Source organism: Sparus aurata, chromosome 13 (assembly GCF_900880675.1).
Source record: "Sparus aurata chromosome 13, fSpaAur1.1, whole genome shotgun sequence".
Lineage (NCBI taxonomy): Eukaryota > Metazoa > Chordata > Actinopteri > Spariformes > Sparidae > Sparus > Sparus aurata.
Window position 1 is genome coordinate 19,523,852 of NC_044199.1, and position 26,209 is coordinate 19,550,060.

At 38.0% G+C, this 26,209-nt stretch overlaps 1 protein-coding gene across 2 annotated transcripts in view; it reads left to right on the forward strand.

The window, feature by feature from the left end:
• The window catches only part of opcml (opioid binding protein/cell adhesion molecule-like), a 626,228-nt gene that overhangs the window by 471,604 nt on the left and 128,415 nt on the right, over window positions 1-26,209 (forward strand). For both annotated transcript variants that reach the window (XM_030437862.1, XM_030437861.1), the window contains one exon: window positions 5,140-5,265. In XM_030437862.1, coding sequence (XP_030293722.1) covers window positions 5,140-5,265 — 126 coding nt within the window. The remainder of the gene's footprint in view (window positions 1-5,139; window positions 5,266-26,209) is intronic.

Consider the following 26,209-nt stretch of genomic DNA (forward strand, 5'->3'; position numbering starts at 1 on the left):
TTTCAATTTTGTGTTTCTGTGTGTTCAGCTCTTTTGCAGCTTCTAAATTAATATTTGTGGTTTGAAGTTTATTTTCTCTCCTCCGTCCCTTGTATTTGCACATTCAGAAATCTTGTTTTGGGTGTCGCGTTGAGTTATTGCTGGTGAAAAAAGGTCATGGTCAAGGTAAACTTTATTATCTCTCAAGTGGGAAATTCATGTGGTCACCATTGCACGTTCCATTGCTATATACTGCATATATAGCATTAAAATAAAAACATGAATATAAAGCATTAAGAGAAAACCCCAATATTTCCAGACTTTGCCACTTTTTTGCCAAGTTTTTAATGAAGTAAATAACTAACAATAATGAATTAGCAGATCTTTATTGCTGGCTACTCTTCAATGATACTGCAGGGAGGTGCACAAAGCAGATCGAGCCAGGCAGGAAGTCAGAGACAGGAGAAACATACTCCTTGTGGTCAATTTTCAAATTAAAACATTTACAGTACAATAAAGTTGAAAATAACAGAATAAAAACAAAAAAAAAAACAACAACAAAAATAGTAATGTTATCTGTATTGCCTGCTCACCCCTGGTAGAAGCACACAAATGAAGGAAAAACTATGAAATAAATACAATCTGAGCAAGTCAACAATATCAGGGAGGCACAACGCACAACTGCCTCATGGATGTTACAAAAATCAGTTTTGCATTAGAAAACATGCTACAACTGTTTATGTTATCTCTTCTTTAACTTTAACCAGAGGGAAAACAGTGAATTCCTTTCATTAGTGAAGAAGAATAAGGTTAGTGATAACCAGTGGTATTATGTTAGTATGTGTACTTTGTATATATGCATTACAGCACATGAGTTTATAGATGCTATTTCTAAAACCATGCACTGTCCAGCAGGTTTAATTGTTGTGATGAAAGCAATGTAGTCTCCTTGCAGTAAAAGCGGTTATAACAAACTCAGCATCTCTGCTCCTACTGAATGAGTGTTGCATATAATTGTTTTTCCTGTAAAACATTTTATGGTGTGATAACTTCTTGTTGTATAATCCGGTTTAATGAATAGGTACATCGCCACTGTGTAAATGTCTGAGAAGAAGTGGCACAGTAGTTAGAGGTAACTGCACTTAAGGATACTGCATACTATTTAAATTGAATCGAAAAAAAAGAAATATAGTTGATTAAAAAAATATATATATAGAATATATATATTTATATATATATATATTTGAATTTGGGGTAGGGCTTAATCAGTTTACATAAGTGAGTGAGTGGTATGTCACTAGTTATAAATATTCCATGAACTAGGTTTAATGACAGCGGCAAGTTTTTGTGTGGTATTTAGAGAACTGGTTGTTGGTTATTTAAGGACACACTCAGTGTCCTTAAACAACCAATTGGGCTGGCTGTAACAATGCATGCTAATTAAACTGGTAAATTCAAAGTGGGATGCAAAGTAGCATGTCACTCCAGCTTTGATCCCCTGGCACAGACCACACATTATGGCAATGTTATGCATTACTGTTAATTTATACTGATATGAAAATGTGAAAAAATTAAAAACATCCTGCTGTATTTTTTTCAATGACTATTTAATTGTATCTGACATATTACTTGAGTTATATTACTGTATACCAGGGGTACTCAAATACAAATCTAAAAGGGCCACAAAGATTTTTTTGAATGACTCAGAGGTCCATGTATTGAGGTCGGTCAGGCCATATGCAATAATACTGTAATATTCAAAACAAAATGTCCTTTTCATTCTAAACAACAAAATATGAACTAAAATAAAATGTAATTTCCATTTTAACATAAATTAAAATACGTAGTTGAATATTTCCTCTCTTGGTTTGCCTTCAAACATTGTGTCCATCACTTCAGTCATGCATTATTTTTATTTCATTGTGACATAGATGTGACAAGAATCCTGCTTGCAGCTTGATATGACGATTTCAGTGCATTTATTTGTGTTGTGCTTATCTCTGAATTTTGAGGAAATGTCTCTTCAAAATTCCTATGCTTCGTCTCATAATGCCGTTTCAAATTGGAAATCTTCATCACAGCTTCTCCTGGCATATTGTAACGCCACTTGTGGACTGTGGCGCAATGGATCTTGGGTATTCTGTTGTTGTTGGTGTAATTATGGTTCGTGAATGTGTTTGTGAATAAGATGATATATAAGATGGTTGTGGGTTATTTCACGTCATTTGTTCTGTGATTAAATGGTGTTTTAACAAGGATACAAATGTTGGCACCGTGAGTGAAAGGGTGTTTGCCGGGAGAAACTCCCCGTCCGTTACACTCTATGCAACATTGCATATACATGAGATCGCTAACGTTAGCTAAAATTTGTCAAACTACGCGAGTGTTAAAGTAAGATGAAGGATTTAAAACCGCTGCACTGTCAGGTACGTGGAGATTGTCCCGGTTGGAGGCAGAATAAATGCAACTTTGAAGATCGTATTTCTGCGAGTTGCCGATTATCATTGTCCACTTTGTCATAACAGTTTACTTGGAAACACGCCATATTCAATCTCTTACCACCAGCAAAATGTGAATAAGCGAAGTGCTCCGAAAACGAAAGTGAAAGTAAAAAGTTGCGCTCTGTCTGTGTATCGTTGGCATGGAGACAAGTCCCGGTATACACGTGCTGACCCAACCAAAACTCATAGTGAAGGAATAATAGTTCGGGGGCCACAAACAGGAGGCCGGTGGGCCGGATGCGGCCCGGGGGCCGCCTATTGAGGACCGCTGCTGTATACCATATGGTTTATATTATTTAGAAACACATCAATTTAGAAAATGAGATTTGTTATTCACATTAAGTGCAATGTAATTTGAAGCTAAAACTCTAATGTCCTAATTATAGAGTTATGTGACCAATTGAAAACAAAAGAACAGTAGCTTATTAGTCCTGAAGGGAACTATAACAATAGCAGTGAAATATTTAGAGAAATAAATCTATCCAAGTGATGATTCAAATGAACAATGTATGTTATATTTCACATGGAAAAGGAAGGCTTACAGTAACCGTACAGACTGCTGGCCTTGTCAATATCATTGTTATACACACCCTGAGCAGCATTGCAGATGTGCATTTACATTTACATTTATATTTAGGGCATTTAGCAGACGCTTTTGTCCAAAGCAACTTACAATAAGTACATTGACAGGACATTGTAACATTCAGTAAGACCTTGTGCATAATGCAGTTCAAGCCAGTATCTTACCTTCTGCTGATAGTGTATGGCAGGAATGAGCCCTAAGTATGTTGACATTTTTGCACTTCCGGTTCCCTCATGCGTTTTTAATAATGGGTGCGGGAAGTATCAAAAGACTAGGCCAACTGGGTCCTGGGTTTAAATACCAGTAAAGAGGCTCAACACAAGGATGAATTTGCAAAACCATGCATTTATTGAACACATTTACTGCAGTTTAGATATAGAGTATACAAATTTGCCCCAAGAACTAAAATAATGTAAGTGTGAACATATTACAAACCCTTTAGAGTCCTTAGAATCCAGTTTTTCTGTTAAATTGGTGAATTGATTGTTCCGGCAAATCCGTGTGTACATTTTTATCTTTCATTGGACAGATAAAGATACACACCATGAAACAGCAAAGGAAGTCCATTCTTAGAAGATTATAGTCTTTACAATCCCTCTCAAGGACCTGCAGGTTGTTTCTCCATCCAGTTAACTGGAATCTGTCTTCTTCAATGGGTGCATTGATTGGCGCAGAAATCCACCATTTACCAAAACCTGACTCCTGAACAGTTTGAATACCTGCACCCTCATGCAGGACAGTCGAGTTGAATGTAAACCCACTCATACGTTCACAGCATACTTGGTGTCTGGGCTGGGAAGGCAATATCTCCAAATATCACGAACAGCAAGATGGCCGACAGCAATTAGACAGATCCCAGATCAGCCAGCAAGGAACACTGGGAGCTTAGCTTGATTGGTTAGACTATATTACAGCAGGTCATAAAATTAACCCACCTTAGTGTCAAAATAACTGGTTTCAATACTTAACATGTCAAACAGCTTTGCAGTTTCAAATATTTAATTTGATCTCTTTCCTAGCCTTGCCGACATTAGCCCACTAAAATATGTAATACCTGCAGCAATCTTTGTGTTGTGCAAGTTGTAGTTGTAGTAGCTACAATAAAATTACCTTGTTCACATTCGTATATCACAATTTCAAATTTCAATGTCCCAAGAAATTAACTACTTGAGTTAATTTCTTCTATTTCCTTTTCATTGTCATATTCAATACTCTTGAAGAGTGGTCTATAGAGAACATGCTGCTTATTAATATTAGCAAAACTAAGAAACTGAATGCGTAGTTGTCGTTTGTCGATGTATTGATTAGTCTGAAAAGCTGAGCGTTGAATGTAGTGATATATCTAATACAACTCCCAGCTGCCACCGATTGGTTTTGGTAATGTTTAACTTTGTAAGTTAAACAGGAAAGTTTGTGTTTATGCACAATACTGGGCATGAACACAATACTCAGGCTCAAGGGTCGAAATAAGATTGCTTTTATTAAACAGTTATTCGTGTTTTTATTGAAAAACAAACCTAACCTGTCTTTTTAATAGGTAAAACTAAAGTAGAATATGATATTGAACTACAATTAAAAGCAAATTATACTTTTACTCGATGGAAGTCTGTCTTATCCATTGCGCAATGGTTTTTACAGTTGAAGTTGCCATGATTGAGTTGAATTACAGTGAATAAAGATAACTTCTGACCCTTGATTTGAAGCGACAATCTCACAGGATACACTTAATCAAGAGTTCACACACACACACACACACACACACACACACACGCATACACAGATTGAGCTGCTCCAGTCAGAGAGATGGGACTAAAGTATGTCTTACTCCAAATTAGACTGATGCTTGTCTAATGAGCAGTGTGGCAAGGACATATGATGAAGAAAATCAATCATGCATAACACCACAGCAAGCCAGAAAATTGTCAAATTTGTCAGCTAATTTCATGGCAACAGTCCCTTACCTGGGGTTATTTTTAACCCCAACACTGTTCTTATTATGTGGAATAGTGAGCCCTTTGCTCACATGTCTTTAATTAAGCTAAAAATGTCAATCATGATTTTCTGTTCTTCCCTCAGTACCTGCCAGGATCACTAACATATCGAAGAACATCACAGTGAATGAGGGCAGCAACATCAATCTTATGTGTCTGGCGGTTGGTCGACCCGAAGCCAATGTCATGTGGAAGCATCACTCACCAAGAGGTAATCCATATGTTTTTTGTTTTTTTTTCCAATCCTTGATGACTTTTAGGGGACACAAATGTGCCTAGCTGCCAAGTAAAGGTTGAATTTGTGAGTCTGTAGGGAAGGCACATAATCAGATGTTATTGCAAAAATAAGTAGCCTAATAAGAATAGTGTAAACATAAATAGCAACAATGCAAAAGGTATTAAAACTGCAAAAAAAAAGTGATCAAAGTGATTTGATCAGTTTTTGATAACTTTTTTTTGCAGTTTTAATACCTTTTGCGTTGTTGCTATTTATGTTTACACTATTTTTATTTTCATAACCACAATACACCATTGTTTCCTGCACATTCTGTGTTATATTTGTGTCTCATGTACATACAATTATGTATAGATAGTATACATACACCTTTTCCCTGCTGTCCTTTATTTATATTCTGCCAACTGTTTTTGATTGATTAATTATTATAACTATAATAATAATAATAATAATAATAATAATAATAATAATAATGATAATAATAATAATATTATTATTATTATTATTATTATTATTATTATTATTATTATACAATGTATGTATTATTACTATTTCTGTAAGGCAGTCTCCAAGCAGGCCCATTTCAAGTGTACTTGTACAATCGGAATAAGAATAAACATCTTGAATCTTAATACTTAACAAATATAATGTGTTGTGCATTATAATGTAATCACTCGATAAAATCATTGCCTCAACTCTGCAATATGGATCTTTTATATAGTTTCCATCATTTTCTTTTGTAACTGTCAAAGGTAATTCAGAAATTCCACAAAACAAATGTGTCAGGCAAAGCTGCAAAAGCATTACCTTAGCGTAAAGGTGACTGAACCAGCCCTCCTACACACACAGCCTGATGTCAACATTCCCACACAATACACACCTCCAACACTTGCTTCACATGAATATTCGTCTACGTGCAGAACAGCCATTTACCAGCGCGATATGAATCTGTAGCTTTTGTGTTAACACACTGTAGCCACTAGAGGATTTAGGATGAATAATGTCAAGCTTTAATCTATTGAAAAAGACTTGCTTTCTTTTTAACTGGGTGGATTGAGGGCTTGAAGCTACACAACCTGTGGTCTGACAGGACTCAAATGCAATCAAGCATGATTTGGCTGAAGGCCACTGTCAGTTTGGTTGGTTCTGTTCTGTTGGCACCTCACAGTCTGAAGGTGAGGAACGGAGCTTTGTGTGTGTGCATGCATGTGTGTCCTGTGTTCTAATTGCATCGGCTCTGTGCTTCCCACTGAGCATTCAGTGGTGTGAGTCATGTGCAGCTTCTCCATAGAATCAGATGTTCAGCCTCCAACATGACATGAATTCTTACAGCCCAGCTGTTCCTCTCTCCCTCCCTATTACCTAGAGCCAGCAGAATCTGGTTCTCACAGCCCAGTGGCCCTCCACCACCTCAGCCATCCATGTTTCCATTGCTTCCATTAGTGGTTCCTCAATATTTACTCTGAATATCATGATTTCCACACAAACGATATGTTTGAAGTGTGACTTGTAATCACATTCAAAATCGGCAGCTTTAGAGTGACACAAAACCACCAGACAGATGGTGCCATTTACACTGACTGTATACTTAGTAACATCCTTTTGGGTCTAAGTTTAATTTTATGTTTTTGATATAGATAGAATTTGGATTTTGATTAAAACAGCAAGCCAACTCAAGATGCATGAGAGGCCTGTCAATGTTGCAATGAGTGTGTCTCTAATAAAAGTCTCAGTTCTTGTTGGGATCGAGGAGTGGGGCGAACTACACACACACTGTTAATCAGAGGCACACCTCAAACCAAGGATTATGAGAACTCTGTCGTTCCAATGTAGTGTTGTGACAATAATATCTATGTTTGATATAACAGGAAAATATTAACAACTAAATTTGGCCAACAATGAGGGGCATGGAATTGAACATTTTATTTAACTTTAATAGAGCATTTTAACAACACTATTTTAATGGATAATGGTCCTTTTTTTAAAAAAGCAAGCACACAGCAAACACTGCTAGTTTGCTGATGCCTCAATGACTAGCTAATCTAATGTTGCATTGTTATTTCTGATTCTTGCCCAGATTTCCTTATTTCAATGCTACATATGATGCCCAAAATCCAGCAGTGAAGTTGCTGCACTTGGTACCATTCCTCTGGTATCAGTGCAGACTGGCACAGCATGAGTTGCTAATGTTAGCCAGAGGTGAGTGGAGTAGCCAAAAATACTGTTACTTTTCATAAACAGTTATTCAAGCAGTACTCATCAAATTCACTAACTCAAGTTCAATTACTAACTGAAACAGTTATTTCAGTAATGAGTTACAAAAAAAAAAAAGAAAACGAAGAAAAACAACACCGCACCTCTGTCTTTTCCACAAGTCTTATTTTAATCCGCCACATTTATTGAGTTGTGCACAGAGCACAGTAGGCTATACCATTATCATATTATACTATGGCAGTAAGTTAATTACCAAGACGCAGGGTGGATAATAAATTGGAAAGGAATGTATGATATGAAACATGAGTAACAAAATGTTTTAATTCATCATCTGTAAATGTTTATCCTTTGCAGGGTTGTGGGGGGGCTAGAGACGATCAGCTGACAGTCATTATTATTATTATTACCTAAGTAAAGGATTATTAGAAAAAATCTTCTACATCTTCATAGTCAGGATTCAAAATGAATCAGTTTTTAACACTTGACTACCGTAAATTCCGGACTATAAGCCGCTAATTTTTCCCATGCTTTGAACCCTGCGGCCTGTAATATGATGCGGCTCATCTATAGATTTTTACGGGCTAACGGCCTCCAGGGGGCGCTCTAGCAGGAAGCGCAAGAGCGAGACAGACAAGTGGAAGAGATAATGCGCCAAGGAAGACGCTAGTTTGTGTTTTGAACAGTCATTTTGCGCATCATGCACACACCCTAATCAATCGTTCCAAGCCGCATACATCGTTATTAAGCTGAAGCTGATGTGTGAAAACTGTACACTGTCATACAGCCTGCTGGTCAAACAGTCTGCAGAGTACGTTGACATCCAGCCCGAACTCAGCGTGAGGTCAATCAGCTGTGGCAAATCGTGAGATGTCCAGATCAACCTGTGATACAAACACCAGTAGCGACAATGGTTCATAGGAAAGCCCAGACATGTATCTCACTCTGGATGGTAACATGTGTCAACAGTTAACCTGGATGCTACGCTCTCAGTGCTACAGTGAGCAGCCAACAGCTAAAAGCTAACAGCTAACTGCTAACTGCTAACAGCTAACATAAGAGCTAACAGCGGTCTCCACGCCGCTCTCTGACAGTCTGTCTGACAGCGACATCTAGCGGCCGGGATGAAAACTACATGCAAAATGTGATATTTCGCGGAAGGTCTTTGAATCCGCGGACGGCTGAGAAATCTGCTGTAATTTCCGCGATCGCGTATTACTAATTATGATACACTACTATAAATGAAGTTTCTTGTTACATTATTTGGTTGTCTCCTATCTCATATTATGATTTGGCAATTAAATCAGCGAAATTTATACAAAACAGACCATGTCTGTAATGTCAAAAAGTAAATTTAAATAGTGTCCACATGTGATAGTTCCCTAAAGTTCAGTCATTCCAGTACAGATGTCTCAGGTCCCATCACAATCAGGTGTGAGCCTCCCTTATCTAGGTCTGTCCAATCACATGAAGACGATTAGACAACAGAAGTAAATTATTTATTTAGGAGATAACGTTGTACCTTCAGTGTGTCATCATTGTATATTAAATGCAGTTTGTGTTACTTCTTTACGTAAACCTCAAGGAGACCACAATGATAATACATTATATCAGCCATGTCGACACAAAAAAACAGTTTCTCTTTTGTGTGTGCATGATTTGGTCTCTTCTTTCTGTTTATTTGTGTCAGGTTGCACCATTAAGCAAGAGCAGTTAAACGCATGGCACTCTGAGCTCACACAACATTAGCTTGAGCATTTAAATTAGGGCAGGAAGCAGGAACAGTAGCAGTAGTTTTGAAGCACGATATACTGTCTGTATTTATTAACACACTCATTACCACAACAGACACTTGCAGATATCTTTTCAGCAATGGGTTGTCCAATCTTCTACTGACTTCATACTACTGCAGTCCGCTGCGCTGTACATTGTTAATTTATCCTTAAGTATTGAACCATGACAGTGGTAGGATCAATAACAGAGAACCATCAGACCTGTGACCAGCTGTCCACCTGCCTTATAACAGTAACAATAATGGAAGTAGCACCAGCTGAAGCACTGGCTGCCTTCTGTCAGCGCCCAGACGTAGTTGGGTTGTACAGACAGAGAGTGCTACAGACCAGCACAGAAGTACTGGACAGCTTTCGATCTGTATTGATCATTTCAGTGTCTGTATCACTGCTGTCTTTGATCTTTGTTAAACATACACAACACAACACGTAAAAGCTATATGTTGTAAATTCATGAAATGTATTTTGAGGATCAGTTCTTTTTTTGATTTGAAGAGAGTAGAGCAGGAGCAGTATTGACCAGTGCAGAGAAATGTACGGTGGCCGGGAGGTGCAAACCAAAATTACAAAATGTGAAACACTTTTACGAAGCTTGAGAAAAAGTTACATTTTGGAAAATATTTTTACATATCATAAAACAAAATAACATTACAGAAACAAATTTACATTTCAGGAAACACATTTACATTTCAGAAAACAAATGTACATTTCAGAAAACAGATTAACATGATACAAAACACTTTTACAAACGCCGAGACAAATTTACAAGTGGTGAAACACTTTTACAAGTCCCAAAACAAATTTACAAATAACATCAACCGGAAAGGGAATGTACCAACTCCGGGGTTGAACCGGAAGTGATAACCCGGCAGCGGCCAATTCGAGTTGTTGTTGTTGTTGATGGCGTTCAGGGTGAGTTCAAGATGTCAGTGAGGTTTTGCCCGTTTAACGCGGTTTTGTTCTTTGTGTGGTCGGTCTTTAGAGTTTTTAAGGGGCATGGACCAGATCAACGGACCAGATATGCTGCAGCAGTGCATAAATATATTTTAATGAGGTACACTCGTACACTGTAATCGTGGACATGATGTAATGTTTACGCGGTGTTCACATCAGGAGTAGAGGAGTAATCCTTTCTGCAATATAACCCAGCTCCATTCAGATTGCTTTTCAGAGAACTCAAGCTGATGTGAACACCGTGTAAACATGACATCATGTCCACGATTACAGCGTACGAGTGTACCTCATTAAAATATTTTATGCACTGCTGCAGCATATCTGGTCCGTCGATCTGGTCCATGCCCCTGAAAAACTCTAAAGACCGACCACACGAAGAACAAAACCGCGTTAAACGGCTCATATGTTGTCCATAAAACGGGCAAAACCTCACTCGATGGCTGTCCATCTTGAACTCACCATGAACTCCATCAACAACAACAAGTGCTGTGTCCCAATTCAGAGTCTGCACACTTCAAGGACCCGCCCTTTGCGGTCTCACCGAATGAGTGTACTTCGGTACGCCCTGCAGGCCGCGTCAACTTTTGTTAATAAAGTAAAACATTCAATCCCTTGTTGTTCCTGAAAAGTAGCACTTGATGCTGTTTACTGCATGTCATAAATAATACTTAAGTTGTAAACGTGTAACAATAGAACAATATTTTATTTCATGAATTAAATAAAATGAACAACTAATTTAAAAAGAACTCATAAATTAAATAACTAACAACAGAAATAATGTAACGATTGTCCTCTGGACCAGAGAAGAGCCTCTCCATCCTCTCTGCAGCCTCGTGTCCACCTTCATCCTCTCTGTTTGCTCCTAAAACACAATGAAATGTAAAAGACATTTTGTGTTATGTCAACAGACAAAAGGGTTCTATATTTATATATATATCTATGTATATCTATATATCTATTTCTATATCTATATATATGTATATATATATATATATATATATATATATATATATATATATATATGTGTGTGTATATATATGTATGTAGGATAATCACAAACTTAACTCTTCATTCAGACGTTTAACTAGATTTTACAGTGTTACAGTCTAGAAATAAAGCAGGGATCACAGCCTGATCTGAATCTGTTCATCTTGGTCCATTTATGTAAAACAAGTCTCTAATATCTCCACAGTCACAATTAGATATAAAATACAAGTCAACCTCTGAACGTCTAACGTTTGAAAGTGAAGCCTTTAAGGTTTTACTTCCAAAGGCATTTAGCTGAGCATTACTAACGTATTTTACCTTGAAGTTTAACATATCTGCCGTTGGATGTTCAAAGGAGTAAAGTATATACCCAATACTTACATTTAAATACGAGATCTGCGCCACTTGAGGTTATTTATTTATTTATTCTCTTCGGGTGCGCAATGAATCTTAGGATATATGAGACCACGAAGTGTAGTAGCGGTGCACACTCCAAAAACAGGTAAAAGGGGGGCGCATTTGTGGGGTGCATTATGAGAACACTTTGAATTGGGACACCCTTTGCCGCGGCATAGTGATGTAATCACACTTCAAATGCGCACTCGAAGTGTGCAGACCCTGAATTGGGACACAGCCAACAACTCGAATTGGCCGCTGCCGGGTTATCACTTCCGGTTCAACCCCGGAGTTGGTACATTCCCTTTCCGGTTGATGTTATTTGTAAATTTGTTTTGGGACTTGTAAAAGTGTTTCACCACTTGTAAATTTTTCTCGCCGTTTGTAAAAGTGTTTTGTATCATGTTAATTTGTTTTCTGAAATGTAAATTTGTTTTCTGAAACGTAAATGTGTTTCGGTGTTTGTAAAAGTGTTTTGTATCATGTTAATTTGTTTTCTGAAATGTAAATTTGTTTTCTGAAACTAAATGTGTTTCGGTGTTTGTAAAAGTGTTTTGTATCATGTTAATTTGTTTTCTGAAATGTTAATTTGTTTTCTGAAATGTAAATGTGTTTTCTGAAATGTAAATTTGTTTCGGTAATGTAATTTTGTTTTATGATATGTAAAAATGTTTTCCAAAATGTAAATTTGTCTCAAGCTTCGTAAAAGTGTTTCACATTTCTAATTTTGGTTTGCACCTCCCGGCCACTGTAGAAATGCCTGCACGCCGCCTATCTAGCAGGGCTTTGTGCTGAAGTTGTCAGGGCATTAATGAGTGGTGCAGCTCCATGACTTTCTCTGAAGAGTTGAATAATTTTAACTTCTACACAAGTCCAATGTTAGAAAAACGCAATGCAGAGTCTCCTGTCCACATAGGACCACACAGAAATCACTGGCAGTGTGATGGCTCGGATTTAAAGTGTTGGTGCTGAGGGAGAAAAAAAACTGCACATTAGTAAACACTCAGTGAAGCTCTCAATGTCTAAACAGCAGTGGCAAAACAAAAGTGTTGCATAATATTAGTTTATATTTAATTAAACTGTATTGTCAAAATATCTCATGTCACACCAAGCTTATTCAATATCCTTTTAGTCAATTAATGTATTTTGCATATTTCTCACTGGACATTTTGGCTGTTGATAATTTCATCTGCTGGACAATTACACCCAATAATGGTGAAACGCCGGCATATTCCATAAAGCAGAGGTCCTCAATAGGCGGCCCCCTATGGAACTGTTATTCCTTCACCATGTGTTTTGGTTGGGTCAGCACATGTATACCGGGACTTGTCTCCATGCCAACGATACACAGATAGCTGGGTCACTCACTGCTGCGAGTGCAATTTTTAACTTTCACTTTCGTTTTTGGAGCAGTTTGCTATTGACTGTAGGAGCCTAGTTCACTGCTAAAAGAAAAGTGGACAGTGAAAATCTGCAATTCAAAGAAGAATGGTCTGAAAAATTAGCATTCATTCTCCCTCCAACCAGCACAAGACCCATGTGCTTAATATGCTAGGAGACTATAGCTGTGATGAAGATTTCCAATTTTAAACGACATTATGAGATGAAGCATAGGAATTTTGAGGAGACATTTCCTCAAAATTCAGAGGTAAGAACAACAAAAGTACATGCACTGAAATCGTCATATCAAGCTGCAAGCAGGATTCTTGTCACATCTATGACACAACAACAAAAAGCAAGAGAGTGCTCACTTAGAGACTTAGAAACTTTGTTTTATTCAACTATTTCAATTTGTCAAAATGGAAATTACATTTTATTTTAGTTTGTATTTTTGTTGTTGTTTTGAATGAAAACAAAACCTAACACCTAACCCTAACCCACATGGAATAATACTGGATAATATTATATATATATTAGGGCTGTCAAACGATAAATTTTTCTGATCGCGATTAATCGCATTTTGTCCATAGTTAACTCGCGATTAATCGCAAATTAATCGGAACATTTTTGGCACATTTTTTTCTGTTCTAAATGTAACTTAATGTATTTTTTCATGTTCTTAATACTTTTAACAACATAAGAAAGTGTTAGGGTTAGGCAAATATGCCTTCTTTATGAAAATGTTTATTCAACACTTCAAATCATGCAGGAAAATAAAAGGCTCAAAAATGTCGACAGTACGTGCAGATAACTTTTGTCCTATTGACCGAACTATCTGGCAGTGTTTTGAAAGTGAATTTGCCGTTCATTAGTCCTTTCTCCATTTCCTTTCGCTTTCGCTTTGCAGTCCACCGTATTTTTCTGATACATATCTCTCTCTCTCTCTCTCTCTCTCTCTCTCTCTCTCTATCTCTCTATATATATATATATATATATATATATATATATATACATATATGTAATATATATATATATATATATATATATATATATATATATATATATATATATATATGTATATATATATATATATATATATATATATATATATATATATATATATATATGTATGTATGTATATATATGTATGTATATATCTATATATATATATATATATATATATATATATACATATATATATATATACATATATATACATACATATATATTATACAGTAATATTGCATGTGGGCTGACTGGCCTCAATACATCGAGCTTTGAGTCATTGAAAAAAATCTTTGTGACCCTTTAAGATTTATATTTGAGTACCCTTGCCATAAAGTGATACTTTTCAACCACTGCCCCTTGTAATTCTGTTCTGAGGGGCGACATGCTCCTATGCTCTCCTTTATTGCATATTCAGCTTCGGAATCTGTTCAAGAAGCCACAAATATACAGAATGGTATTCCTGTATCATATGACACTTTCAACAACATGTTTATTTTCTCATAAACAGTATGAAAAGCATGTGCAATTTGACAATAGGATGGCATGTGGTTTGAAACTGCACCCATAGTAGAATTGCAGGAAGTCACTCCTCAGCACGTAAGCTGATGAGCTGATGCTAGCAGCAAGAGTAGTAGCAAATGAAGTAATAGAACCACACTTGAAAAGTAATATATGGGCTTCTGTAGCAAGGGAGATTGGTGGGTTGTGTATGTGTGTGTGTGTGTGAGTGTGTGTTTGTGTGTGTGTGTGTGTTTGTGTGTGTATGTGTTGTTGTCAAGGTAATGGGTTATCTTACTTGACATTTCTCTGAGTTGCACTAATGAAAAGAGACACTATGTGGGGAGATGTTTGGGCAGCCGAAGAAATACTTGCTGGGAGTCAGAATCTTAAATGTTTTTCCTGCAGAGTGGCATTTTCCCCGACGAGCTTCTCAGTTTGCTTTTCATGTTTGTCACCAGCAATAATGGACTGTTCCCTCAGAGGATAGTGTTTGTGTCTGTTAGAACCGCACTAAAGTGGGCATCTTTCTCCCTGAGTTAAACTGCATTTCTACACAGTTTCAAATCTGCAATGTGGCCGCCTTGCCATTTGACATCATTTAACATTTTCACACTCACATGGTGTCAGGAACATGTGCAAATGTGCTGTAGCAGCTGATGATGCAGAGAGATGCTACACCTTTCCCTATGAAAATGGCAAATGGCATGAGAAAATGTTCTCTGGCGAACACCGCCAGAGATAATATTAATAAAATAAAATATATTAATAAAATATTAATTCTGTTACCAGTGAACTGTTGAACGAGGGAAGACTTATTTACTCTCTACAGTACATGCCAATAAATCCCTCACTACAGATGGTGACATACAGTAAGTAAAAAATATTAGTAGCAGCCTCTGTGGTTGTTTGCTTAATGTCACTTTCAGCTGGGTTTCACCTTTATTTTTTGCACCACAAGACCCAGTCCCCATTCCAACTCAGTGGAGACTACATAAATGATGCAGCAGTGTCAACTGAATCTCTGGCTGGAAGCCATTAAAATGATTAGAAGATATATGGTTGTGGGAAAACAGTTTATTCAAGGGACAATGCAGTATGGATCTCTCCAGCCCATTAGGGATCATTGAAGGCCATTAGTTGTGAATGTTCACACTTTCAGATTTCTGTTTTTGTCTTTCCTTTTCAAATTACTGCAGATGGAAAGATAACTGTAATGTGTGCCATCATTTAGAAGTGGTATGACTGAGCCACTGACTGAGTTACTGTTATTGGCTGTCAGTCAAAGTCTAAAGTTGCATGCATTGTCACTATAAAAATTACACTGTTATGTATTTGAATCATCTTTTTTTGTGTTAAATGAATACATGTTCTCTTTCAATCTTACATTTTCAAAATTATGTGTGTATCGTATTTTTGCATCATCAAATGTATTTAGAATTAAATGTAGTGCTAGTAGAATGATTTTCTATTTTAAGCAATGCTTGCTGCATGGCACTTCGGATATCAAAGTTGATCTGCCATCTTATCCAAACATTCATGAAACAACTCGAACCTCTAACTTTTCAAGAAGTGCCATCACGATGTCATGATGCATGTTTGAATGAAGTGTACCTTGTGATGAGTTAAGGGGGGAAATTAGCATTGACATTGTAGAGTTTATTTTGTTTACTCGTTGAACTCACCCATGCATAGTGCATACTTTCAGCTTAAACTATGGGAGACTGTCAACCCATTGCATCTTGCGATACAATATAGTACTAGAACACAGACAAGTCAGGGCTAGCTGGTTAGCATGTTAACGTCTGTAAAAATCTCTGCAACACAGTACATATTATAATAGACATCTTTGACATAACATAACTACTACTGTTTCCTGTGACCACATCTTATAAATTGCCCTTTTAACCTAAACCATGATCTTCCCCTAACCTTCACCACACTGTGAAGAATTTCACTGTAAAAAAACAGTAACATACTGGCAGCAGGGACGCCAGCGCATCTACTGTAATTTATTTAACAGTGTATTACCAAATTTTTGATTACAGCACATGACAGTAGGAGAACTGTGGGTTAGGGTCATTTTACAGTATATGGCAGTGTGTTATAAAATCTGTTATTTTTGCATTGTATAAATTCTCACCAATTTAAAAACAAAATATGCAGGGCTTCTCCAATAGCGAGCCCTAGGCTACCACATTCATCCCGACAGCCAGCCGGCATCCAAAAGTCCTACAATAAACACACTAATGTCTTGCCTTCCAGTGTTTAGACGAATCAACTTATTCAACTGATAACTCATTTCACTTAATAAATTACTTCTGTTAATAACTTCTACCAAACTGTCTGAGCTGTGTCTTCCTCAGTTTCTATCATCAAAATAGGGTTCCTAGGCAGGGTTTCTAACCCTAACAAATCCAGCATTAGCCCAGGCAGATGACTAGTCAGTTGAAAAGAAGCAAATTCTGGTGGGACAGCCTATTAGTTTTCTTACAGCTAATCATCCATAGATAGTGTTGATAATTGTCAATCTTGAAATGCTTTTCAACACTTGGAGTTAGTCCTCAATTTTGTTGTATTAATTGCTTCTCTGTGACAGCCTGCCTTGAAAAAAACAATGCTGCAGACATGATACAATAACTTCACTGCTTTGACTACTAGTTACACTACAAGCTTAGGGCAAATATTGTTGGTCCCATCCACTAGAAAGCAAAATGTAACATTTGAAATGCTGACATGTTTGGGCCTTCTTTGAGGGCATAGAAGGCCCTAAGGTTAGTTTAGATAAATAATTGTGGACAATGTTTGGGGGGTTTTATTGAAATGTTGTTTATAAACAGTAACTTTTTTTCTTCCAAAGGAGCTTTTTTTTTTGTTTATCTTTCAATCATTCATATTTTTCAGTTTCATATTTTGAGTCCTAACAAGTAAATTGTGTGGCAAAAAGCTTATATGACATGTGAAGGCCAGTCATTTGAAAAATTGGCAGTGTTGAGCATGATTGACAGAATAACCGCGGCACAGACAGATGTTGACAACTTGTGATTAGTCTCCTGATGACTGCCATTTACAGAATTATACAGCAGGAATTAATTGCATGCTACTGCAGTGATGTTGCCTTCCAAAGAGAACAGTGCTCTAGCAATGCCTGCTGACAGTGTTGAAGCAGTTATCACTGGGAGAAGAAAAAGCATGTGTGCAGGTGTGCCTAAGAAAATAAATGGAAGTGAAATGATCCTGTGAAAAATTGCATTTCATGACACTTCACAACATGCCTCCCACACCGCTACTGGGTTTTGCGACAGGGAATAAAAGACACAGACCTGTTTGATTTTGAGTTCCAATATTCATCATAATTGAAGGAGTAGTGATTTCTAAGTCTGTTTCAAACAGAGTTAGTATCACAGTATCAATGCATACGCACAAGCTAATAAGAGTATTAAGGCTGGCAGATAAAGTTAGTAGAGGAAAATAGACTCATATCTCTGTATGGTTTACCTACTAAACAGTTCATTACATTGACAAAACCCATCACATAGAAATAATGATCAAGATAAAATAACAGGCATAGCCTAAATAGTGCATAGTTTGCACAGGAAATACTGAATGCCTGTTACCATTAACTCTCCCTTTGCTGTAACATGCATATGCAAAAGAATTGTTATGCAGTGAAGCATATTTTTAAAAAATAAAGTATTTACTCAAATGATTGCTAAGTTTACTATAAAGCCAATGCATAGCCACCTCTTCTCAGTACCCTGACAGCTGATTAACCTGTGAGGCTGACTACACAGGATAATCAGGAGTAGATTGAAGGCTTTAGGCCCCCAACATTGCCCCAGCATTTAGACACATATGATATTTAAGCCTTGACAAGGTCGGTCACTATCAATGAACGCCTCAGTGTTGCGGTGTGTCCCGCATCATTGGCACTATTCAGCCCTTGTTGGTGACTTTTTGGTCGAATGAGCTAATATTCCGCAGCAAGAGAAATCACTCTGATGGACTGTTTAGCTAAGTGAATTTCTCCAAAGGCAGTAAAACAGAAAATAAAGGGAAAGCCCCTTGAGCAGGATGCTGTTATATCCATGATAAAAACCCAGTTGGCGCAGGTTCACCTTATTTTTTGCCTTTGCTTCTTTGCAAGTACCATTTGTAACTTTTTATCAGACATATTCTCAATAAGATGTGTTGCATGAGTATGAGAAAGTGATGAGAAAATTATAGGCAAACATTGCTATATCATTACAGAGGTTCCACAGTGCAGAGTTTTTATGTTTTCTTTTATGAATGAAAATTATATACCACCTTTAACTGGTGCTATGGAGAGTTATTTCCTCTCACACAGGACCAGAACGTACACTAAGTGCTTGTTGAAGTCTTTGCAGTGATTTCAACTGTACTCTTGTCCAGAAGTCCAGATAGCATGTAGGATGGTTACAGGGAGATCCTCTATTGCTCTAACTGATTAACAGCAGGGGATTTTTACTTGGCTAAATAGTTGAGGACAACATGGGGAACTAAGGCTACTTGTTCTCAAATGCATTCCACTTTGGGCCTTGTTGATATACTGATGCCAACAGAGAAGCTCGATGGAGCTGACTAGTGTAAATGCAGATATGTGGCACAAAGGCATTACAAACCACTAAGAAAACCAGGGGTTGAAGCAGAGAAAAATCCTGAGCCTGAATTTTTTGCGTGTGTGACGGGGGGGGGGGGCAGAGATTCAGTGGTGTAGTGGGGATTATTAAACATTTATTATTAAAAATATCTAAAATTAGCAATATCTTTAGATCATACTGGAAGACATTGCAGGACATCTACAGGTCTCAAACTCACAAACGTAGCTGTAAAAGCACACGCACACACACACTTACTTGACTGTAATCTCATCTCTAACCAGGCATGCAGTCTGTCAGTATCTCGTCGGGGGGGGGGGGGGGGATCAGTGGTGCATTGGGGATTATTAAACATTCATTATTAAAAATATCTAAAGTATCTTTAGATCATACTGGAAGTACTGAGGCATAATTACTGAGGCATTGCTGTAATCACTTTCCTGTGTTGAGTTTTTACTCCATTGACAGTTTTGTCAGAGCAATTTCGTTTTGCGATGAACGTGCACACGCGTATTTTCAAGTCGTATTTTCACACACACGGTCAGCCATTGATGCCTGTACGTCAGCTGTGGTTGTTGCTCCTGGTAATCATGTTGTGTCTTGGAGAGTGCAAACAGCTGCTCTATGAGTGGTGTCTGATTCTTGACGTGGTAGCACTTTTGCACCGCTAGTTACATAGATAAGCTTTCTCGAGCACAAAGTGCAGGAGCAAGCACCTGCTGCTCTTAAGTTCTTGCACGAGCTACCAAAAGGCTTATCGTCTTTCCCTATTTCTTCTATCCTTCTAGCCATTTATTTGTTAATCCGTAATCAATTAGGAGGGCATCTTCCCTGGGCTTCATGAATTTACTCTCCATCCTTATCTCCTATGTGACGTCTCTGCACGGGGATGTATCAATTCAGCATGAGACTCGGTTGAAGCACATATTTCCAAGACCCGCCCCATTTTACTTCTGATTGGCTAATAATGTTAGTTTGAGAAAGGGAGAGTTGAGTTCCCATCATATCATTGGCAGACACACTCATGAACTCTCGAGTGATATCAAGACTTTTTTTTTATATAGGATTTTTTTTTTCCGCAGCCAAACGCCGCACGCCGGATATCCGGCACGGTGCCGGAATACTTAAGCCCTGATCACTTTAAACGACTGGTTACAGTTTTTTTTTTTTTTTTTAAATCCTGTTGCTGTGGCAACAGGATAAAAAAGAAAAAAAAAGAAAAAGAAAACACTTTACCAAAATATTGCTACGCCAGATTTCCGGCACTGTGCCGGAGGTCTTCAAGCCCTGGAAAACATTGATTTTAATTGACAATTAAATTTGCACAATAAATGATAATAGCTATAATAAATAAAATCATACAAAACAAACAAAGTATAACATTTAATGGATTTCAGTAAAGGCTGTTTTACAAACAACAAGCAAATAGCCTTTTCATGTTATATTGGTATCTTGTTGCCAACCCCCTGCATGCAGGTATTTCTGGTTAGTTTCTTTTGGCCACCCAACTCCTTCTTTGCAACCACCCCAATGCAAACTGCAGACCATCTCCTGGTATTAAATCTTCCTCTTAATACCTCAATCCTATTATTTATGAACCCTTCCTTTCGAAAGCCTTCCTTGCAACGACTGATGCACCTGACAGAGAAGAACATTCAAGGACATTCACATAGAGGAGGCAGCCTCCCCTCTATCCTGACCAGAGTAAAAACATTACAACACCTCAGCTATGTGCTGACATCAACAGTGGTGGCCAGTGGGGTAAAAAACAAGCCTCATTCAGCAGCCTTTGCTCAGTTGGCTGTAGCAATCCATGGATACATCCAACAATGTATGAAAGCCTCAGGGCAGTTACCCTGCTGTTCATCAATCTAAAGCAGATGACAAGCATGGTGGCACCATGAGAATGGAAAGGCAGTGAAAAAGTAGCCATTCAAACAAAAACCTTGCCTGTGCCTTACCCTCCAGGTCACTGAAGAAGCAGCCAGGATGTTTCCTGTATGACATCTTGCTACTGCATTCTTATGCAAGTAGTTATAACAAGTGGAAAGGAGGCTCTGGATATTTGGATATTACAACTGATGCCCAATGATGCCTCTTTTAGAAGTAGAAAAATGTCTTCCTACCATAAGAGGCAATACTGTTACTATTTGAAATATGTTGTCTCCAACACAGTTTTTTTATTGGGGCAATGTATCGTTACATAGTGTTTCATGGTGGACATAAATGTTATCTGTGTCACATAGTCTATGAAGACATGTCCATGCATGCTGGAGCTAGGAGGAGTGAATCCATTTGGTGAGAATTCATCTAAAACCAACCCTCACAAGGTCCTTCAAAATCAAAGAAAAAAAAAAAAAAAAAACAATCCAATGGCTGATTCCTTCCCATGTCTATGTAGGGGGGGGGGGGAAATACAAAAAATAAAACATAAAAAAAAAAAATACGTAAACACATCTAAAAACTGAAAAAAGAAACACAACTCTGTGATGAAAAGTTTAAAAAGTGTAGAAGCAATACTTTGTGCTCATCAGATGTGTCTTCTCTCGATCCACCAACCAAGATTAATGTCAGCTATTAAACTACTGAGCATAGAAAATCCCACTTGTAACAGGTTGATAACGTGGACACCGACAGGATAAAAGTTTGTACTAGCTGAGTTAAATGAGGTACATGGAAAAACAGTCAGTCACTGCAGTTACTAAACGCAGCCCTCACTTTGTCCACTCCTGTGCTACAGTTAATTCTTGTCTGCTATACTTATTCCACTAGCAATTACCACTTTACCATTCTTCAACCCCTTTGTTCTTCCTGTTTGTTCTTCTTAATCCCCCACAATCGGCTGACCTTATTTTACGCTCTGGCCCCACCAATGGCTGTAACTTTATCACAATACTACAGATTCAACTTAAAAGTACTGCCCTTAACCTTCTTTGTGCGTGTTTGGGTAAACAAAACTCAGCATGAGAGGCTGCTCTCACTGCTTGTCTTACAACACTAATAAAACAGCAGAGCACACCCCCATATTTTGTTATCCACATACATATATGCATGCTTTCAAATGATTAATTCATGAATAAATGCAGTTAACTTTTTAAAACAAAAAGGCTGCAGTTTATCTTAATTTCCAGTTGTGTTTCATATTTTATTTTAGCACATTAAGGACACCAGGGAATGGTTTGGCACACAGTATACCGGAGCAAATGACTGAAAATAATGCCCCCTTATCAATTTGTTCATTCACTAACCAATTTTGAATCGAATCGGACAGCCAAGAATCACAATTCAGTCGAATCAAGAGATTGCCAAAGACTCACACCCATAATGCACATACACTGCTTTTATATTCAGGGATTGTCTTGTCCATTTTGAATTGTTGGGCTGTTTGATCATGCATGTGCCAAGACAGCATAAGCAGTAATCAAAACCAAATGTATTAGTACACTTTAACAGAATTTCCTGTTAAATTACAGTAAACTACTGGCAGCTAGAGTTGCCAGCTTGAAACTGTTATTCTACAGTGTACCTACTGTAATCTACAACTACAGTTTATTACTGTAAATATCTAACAGTACTGTGTTGTAAGGAAAATAAACATTACAGCTCAGCTCTTTGGTTGCCATTATACTGTTATTTTACAGCTCCTACAGTATTCTCCATAAACAATTACTGTAAAACAATGTTAAATACTGTAGAATGTGATCTTTACAGTGATATAAGCTAATGAAGTTTTACATTTAAAAATGAAAACCCCTGAAAATTGCTAGCATAAAAATGTCTCAGACAAAGATGGTCTTACAACATTAGACATTTATTAAAGCTGAACATTTTCAGTATCCATAAAATCCATAAAAACGCCATTACTTGGCTGTCCTATTTTTTTCTGGAACTATGACAAGAGATGGTGAACATTTATCAACCTTTGTATAGTCCTCCCAGGTCAAAATTGACTGATTGGTTTGACTGTTTGTAACGCGTACAGTAAAAATTATCAGCCAGTTTAACTTCACTTAAAGTCTGTGTAAAGCAGAAATAAATTTGTGTTATGAGTTTGTCCCACCACAGAAACATGTGTCATTGACCACTGAGCCAAATTTGAAAGATTAAAAAAATTGCCAAGTATATAAAATTAGGTCTTAAAATCATGGAAAAACAAGCACTTCTCTCTGCTGTGAAACGCTGGGGGCGTGTCAGTTAGAGGCGCTGGAACCACGCCCACGCACGGGAGGGGGGCCTCCTCCGTGTACTGTACAAGGACGTAACCTACAGTAACAATGGAAGCTAGCATCATCGGACAGACCCAGCCCGACCTGTTTGAGCCATCAGAGCCAGAAACTGACTCTGGGTCAGACACTGATAGGGCTCAGCCTCGTTCCTCACAGTCCATGTTTTACATTACACACAAATGTAAAACCCCAGTCTACATATAATTCCTTGTCATAGCTATATTGGTGCACATAAAATATTACCTGTGGATTATCGTTGTGCTGTCAGATGGACTCTGCTCAGGGAATGAGGCCAAATCATGTCATGATTAAATGCAATAACATTTGCTAACATTACATGGACATGACAGGATGCACGATTTAAAATCATGTAAATCATATTGCATGTACAATATTTATAACATACATAAGCACACACTTACACTTAGAGCTTAGATCTGGCCCAAAAAAAAAAATCAAGCCCGACCCGACCCGAGCCCGTGCAGTGATGCCGGTAACGCGTTACTCTAATCTGACCACTTTTTCAGTGAGGAGTAATCTAATGCGGTAATATTTCCAAACCATTAATCAGATTAAAATGACTTATTCAAATCACTGTGCATTACTATTATTTTTGTCATTTTCCTTAGTAAAAATGTTTGCTTTCACCTTGCGTCTCGGGGAGTGACGTCACATGCGCGAGAAGTCACGTTTTCAGCACGAGGACACTCACTCACGTGCAAAACCACACAGCGGCACAAACAACATGGAGGGAGGAGAGAGATGCGCCTTTTGTAGCTGGAAATACAGTCATTATTTTGAGTTATAAAAAAAAACACACACACACACATACACAAATGCTTGATCAAGGGCTGGCCGACCCGGCCCGAGAATATTAACGGGAAATATCGGCCCGTCCGGGTCGGGTCAGGGTCGGGCTCGGGCAGAGAATCTAAACTCTACTTACACTCTCTGGCGGGCATGAGAGCACCTGTTGTCGGCGGGACGGTCACAGGCAGGCACATAATGCCGGCGGCGGAGATGAGAGCATGCACTGTCAGCGGGATGGGAGGATGCAAGCCGGGACGGAGAGGGTCGGTTCGGCCCCACTGACCAGCGTCAACGGACTCTTCAGATATCCAGACTTTACCTGGTGACAGTTGCTGTAACTATCGGGGGTAAAGTGGACACTGCAGAGACGGGTGATGGTGGTGACTTTACACAGTAGCTCCTCTTGACAAAGTCGATCCACTGTTTCCTTACGTTGTCGTCCGTAGGAAACTTAAATAAGCTAACAGCACCGTTACCCTGCACACTGTGGCAACCAGGAAAGATGCACGAGCGATGTGGAGGAGACATGACTGTTTAGCTGACTGGTTGACTGGTTAGCTAGCTGCAAACTATTCTAAGAGATGCTATCCAAGACTCGAGAGCGAGCGAAAAACCACCAAAGCTAATGCGCTGAATGTATTTATACCACTTCCGCAGCAGGGCCGGGTTTATGCAAAGTAACGCGGCCATGATTTCTGACCCGCCCATTAAATCCTGAACACAGAAATTTTTAAACACAGTTTGTGAGCCTAGCTCCAAAATTAAATTCTAAATGGTTGAATGGCTTTTTACATGTTTTAAGGAAATACATTTATGACCTTTTTAATGTGTTTAGAAGAAAATGGCTGAATTTGCTTTACACAGACTTTAACTTTGCCGCTATTTATAAGCTAACTGCATTAAAATAAAACACATTCCATAACAATAACAATTAAACATATCAAACAGGTCCTCAACAATGGCGAATCCAAAAATAAACCTGGAACAGCACATTTGAGACAGGTGGACTGAACTTTACTGGCTAAATACAGCCCCACTCAAAGTCCTTCAATTTTTTTAGGAGAGTGGCCACATGGGGATTCAACGTTGTTGCCTTTTTGTGGACCGGCTTCCCCATCTTCTTTGACACCACTTTCCCCTGGCTGGTCTTTCTTCCTCTGTCTCGATAATTACCAAAGAAGCACCTAAAATGTAATAACAGAGCAAGTATATAAGATATTTGGTGTGGTAAGTAAAGATCATTTGCATTTAAAATGGACCCTGTCACGTCAATCAAATAAAAATTTAAGATGTTTTTTCATGGTAATGACCACTGTGTCTCATAATTATGAGAGAATTATCTCATTTTGAGAAACAAAACATTCATGATTCAGGATTACAACAGATCCATTGTTGCCATTATTACAGTGGTCTGCTCAAGTTCAAGATATACTGTAGTGACCAATACATGCCAATTGCCCATACCAAGATGGAAAAAAAATCAAACCAATGTCATAATGGCTTTATCTTCTGGCAAAATTTTTTATTTATTTATTTTTTGTATTTCAGGCTCCTCGACCATGGTGTCTATTTTCAACTTCAGAAGAGCAGTTAGAGAAGGACATGTTGCTTATGCAGAGCACCACACACAGTGACATGGCCAGGCTGAACAGCAAGTTAATATACCAGCATGGCTTATAATAAATGGCAATTAAGTATTCCTGAACAGAGCTGGGAAGAGGGGTAACATACTCAAACAATATTTCTGGAAGAGAATTTGCCTTTGAACAAACTACAGTGAACTTGCAGCTTCTGCTTGGTATTGCTGGCTGAACACATAGTAGGTGGCAAAAACTGCAGCGAGCCCTCTGATGAAGCTTTTTTGGATGCCTTCAAAGATGTCCTGTAGGAGACACTGCTCACACACTACTTTGATATATATATGATAATTAATCACTGGCAATTAATAATACACTCGTAAATGGGGCACCACTTCCATGTTTAGTTCTTAGAATAATCCGGGGGAAATTATTCTAAACACCTAACTGTACCAGTTGGCTTG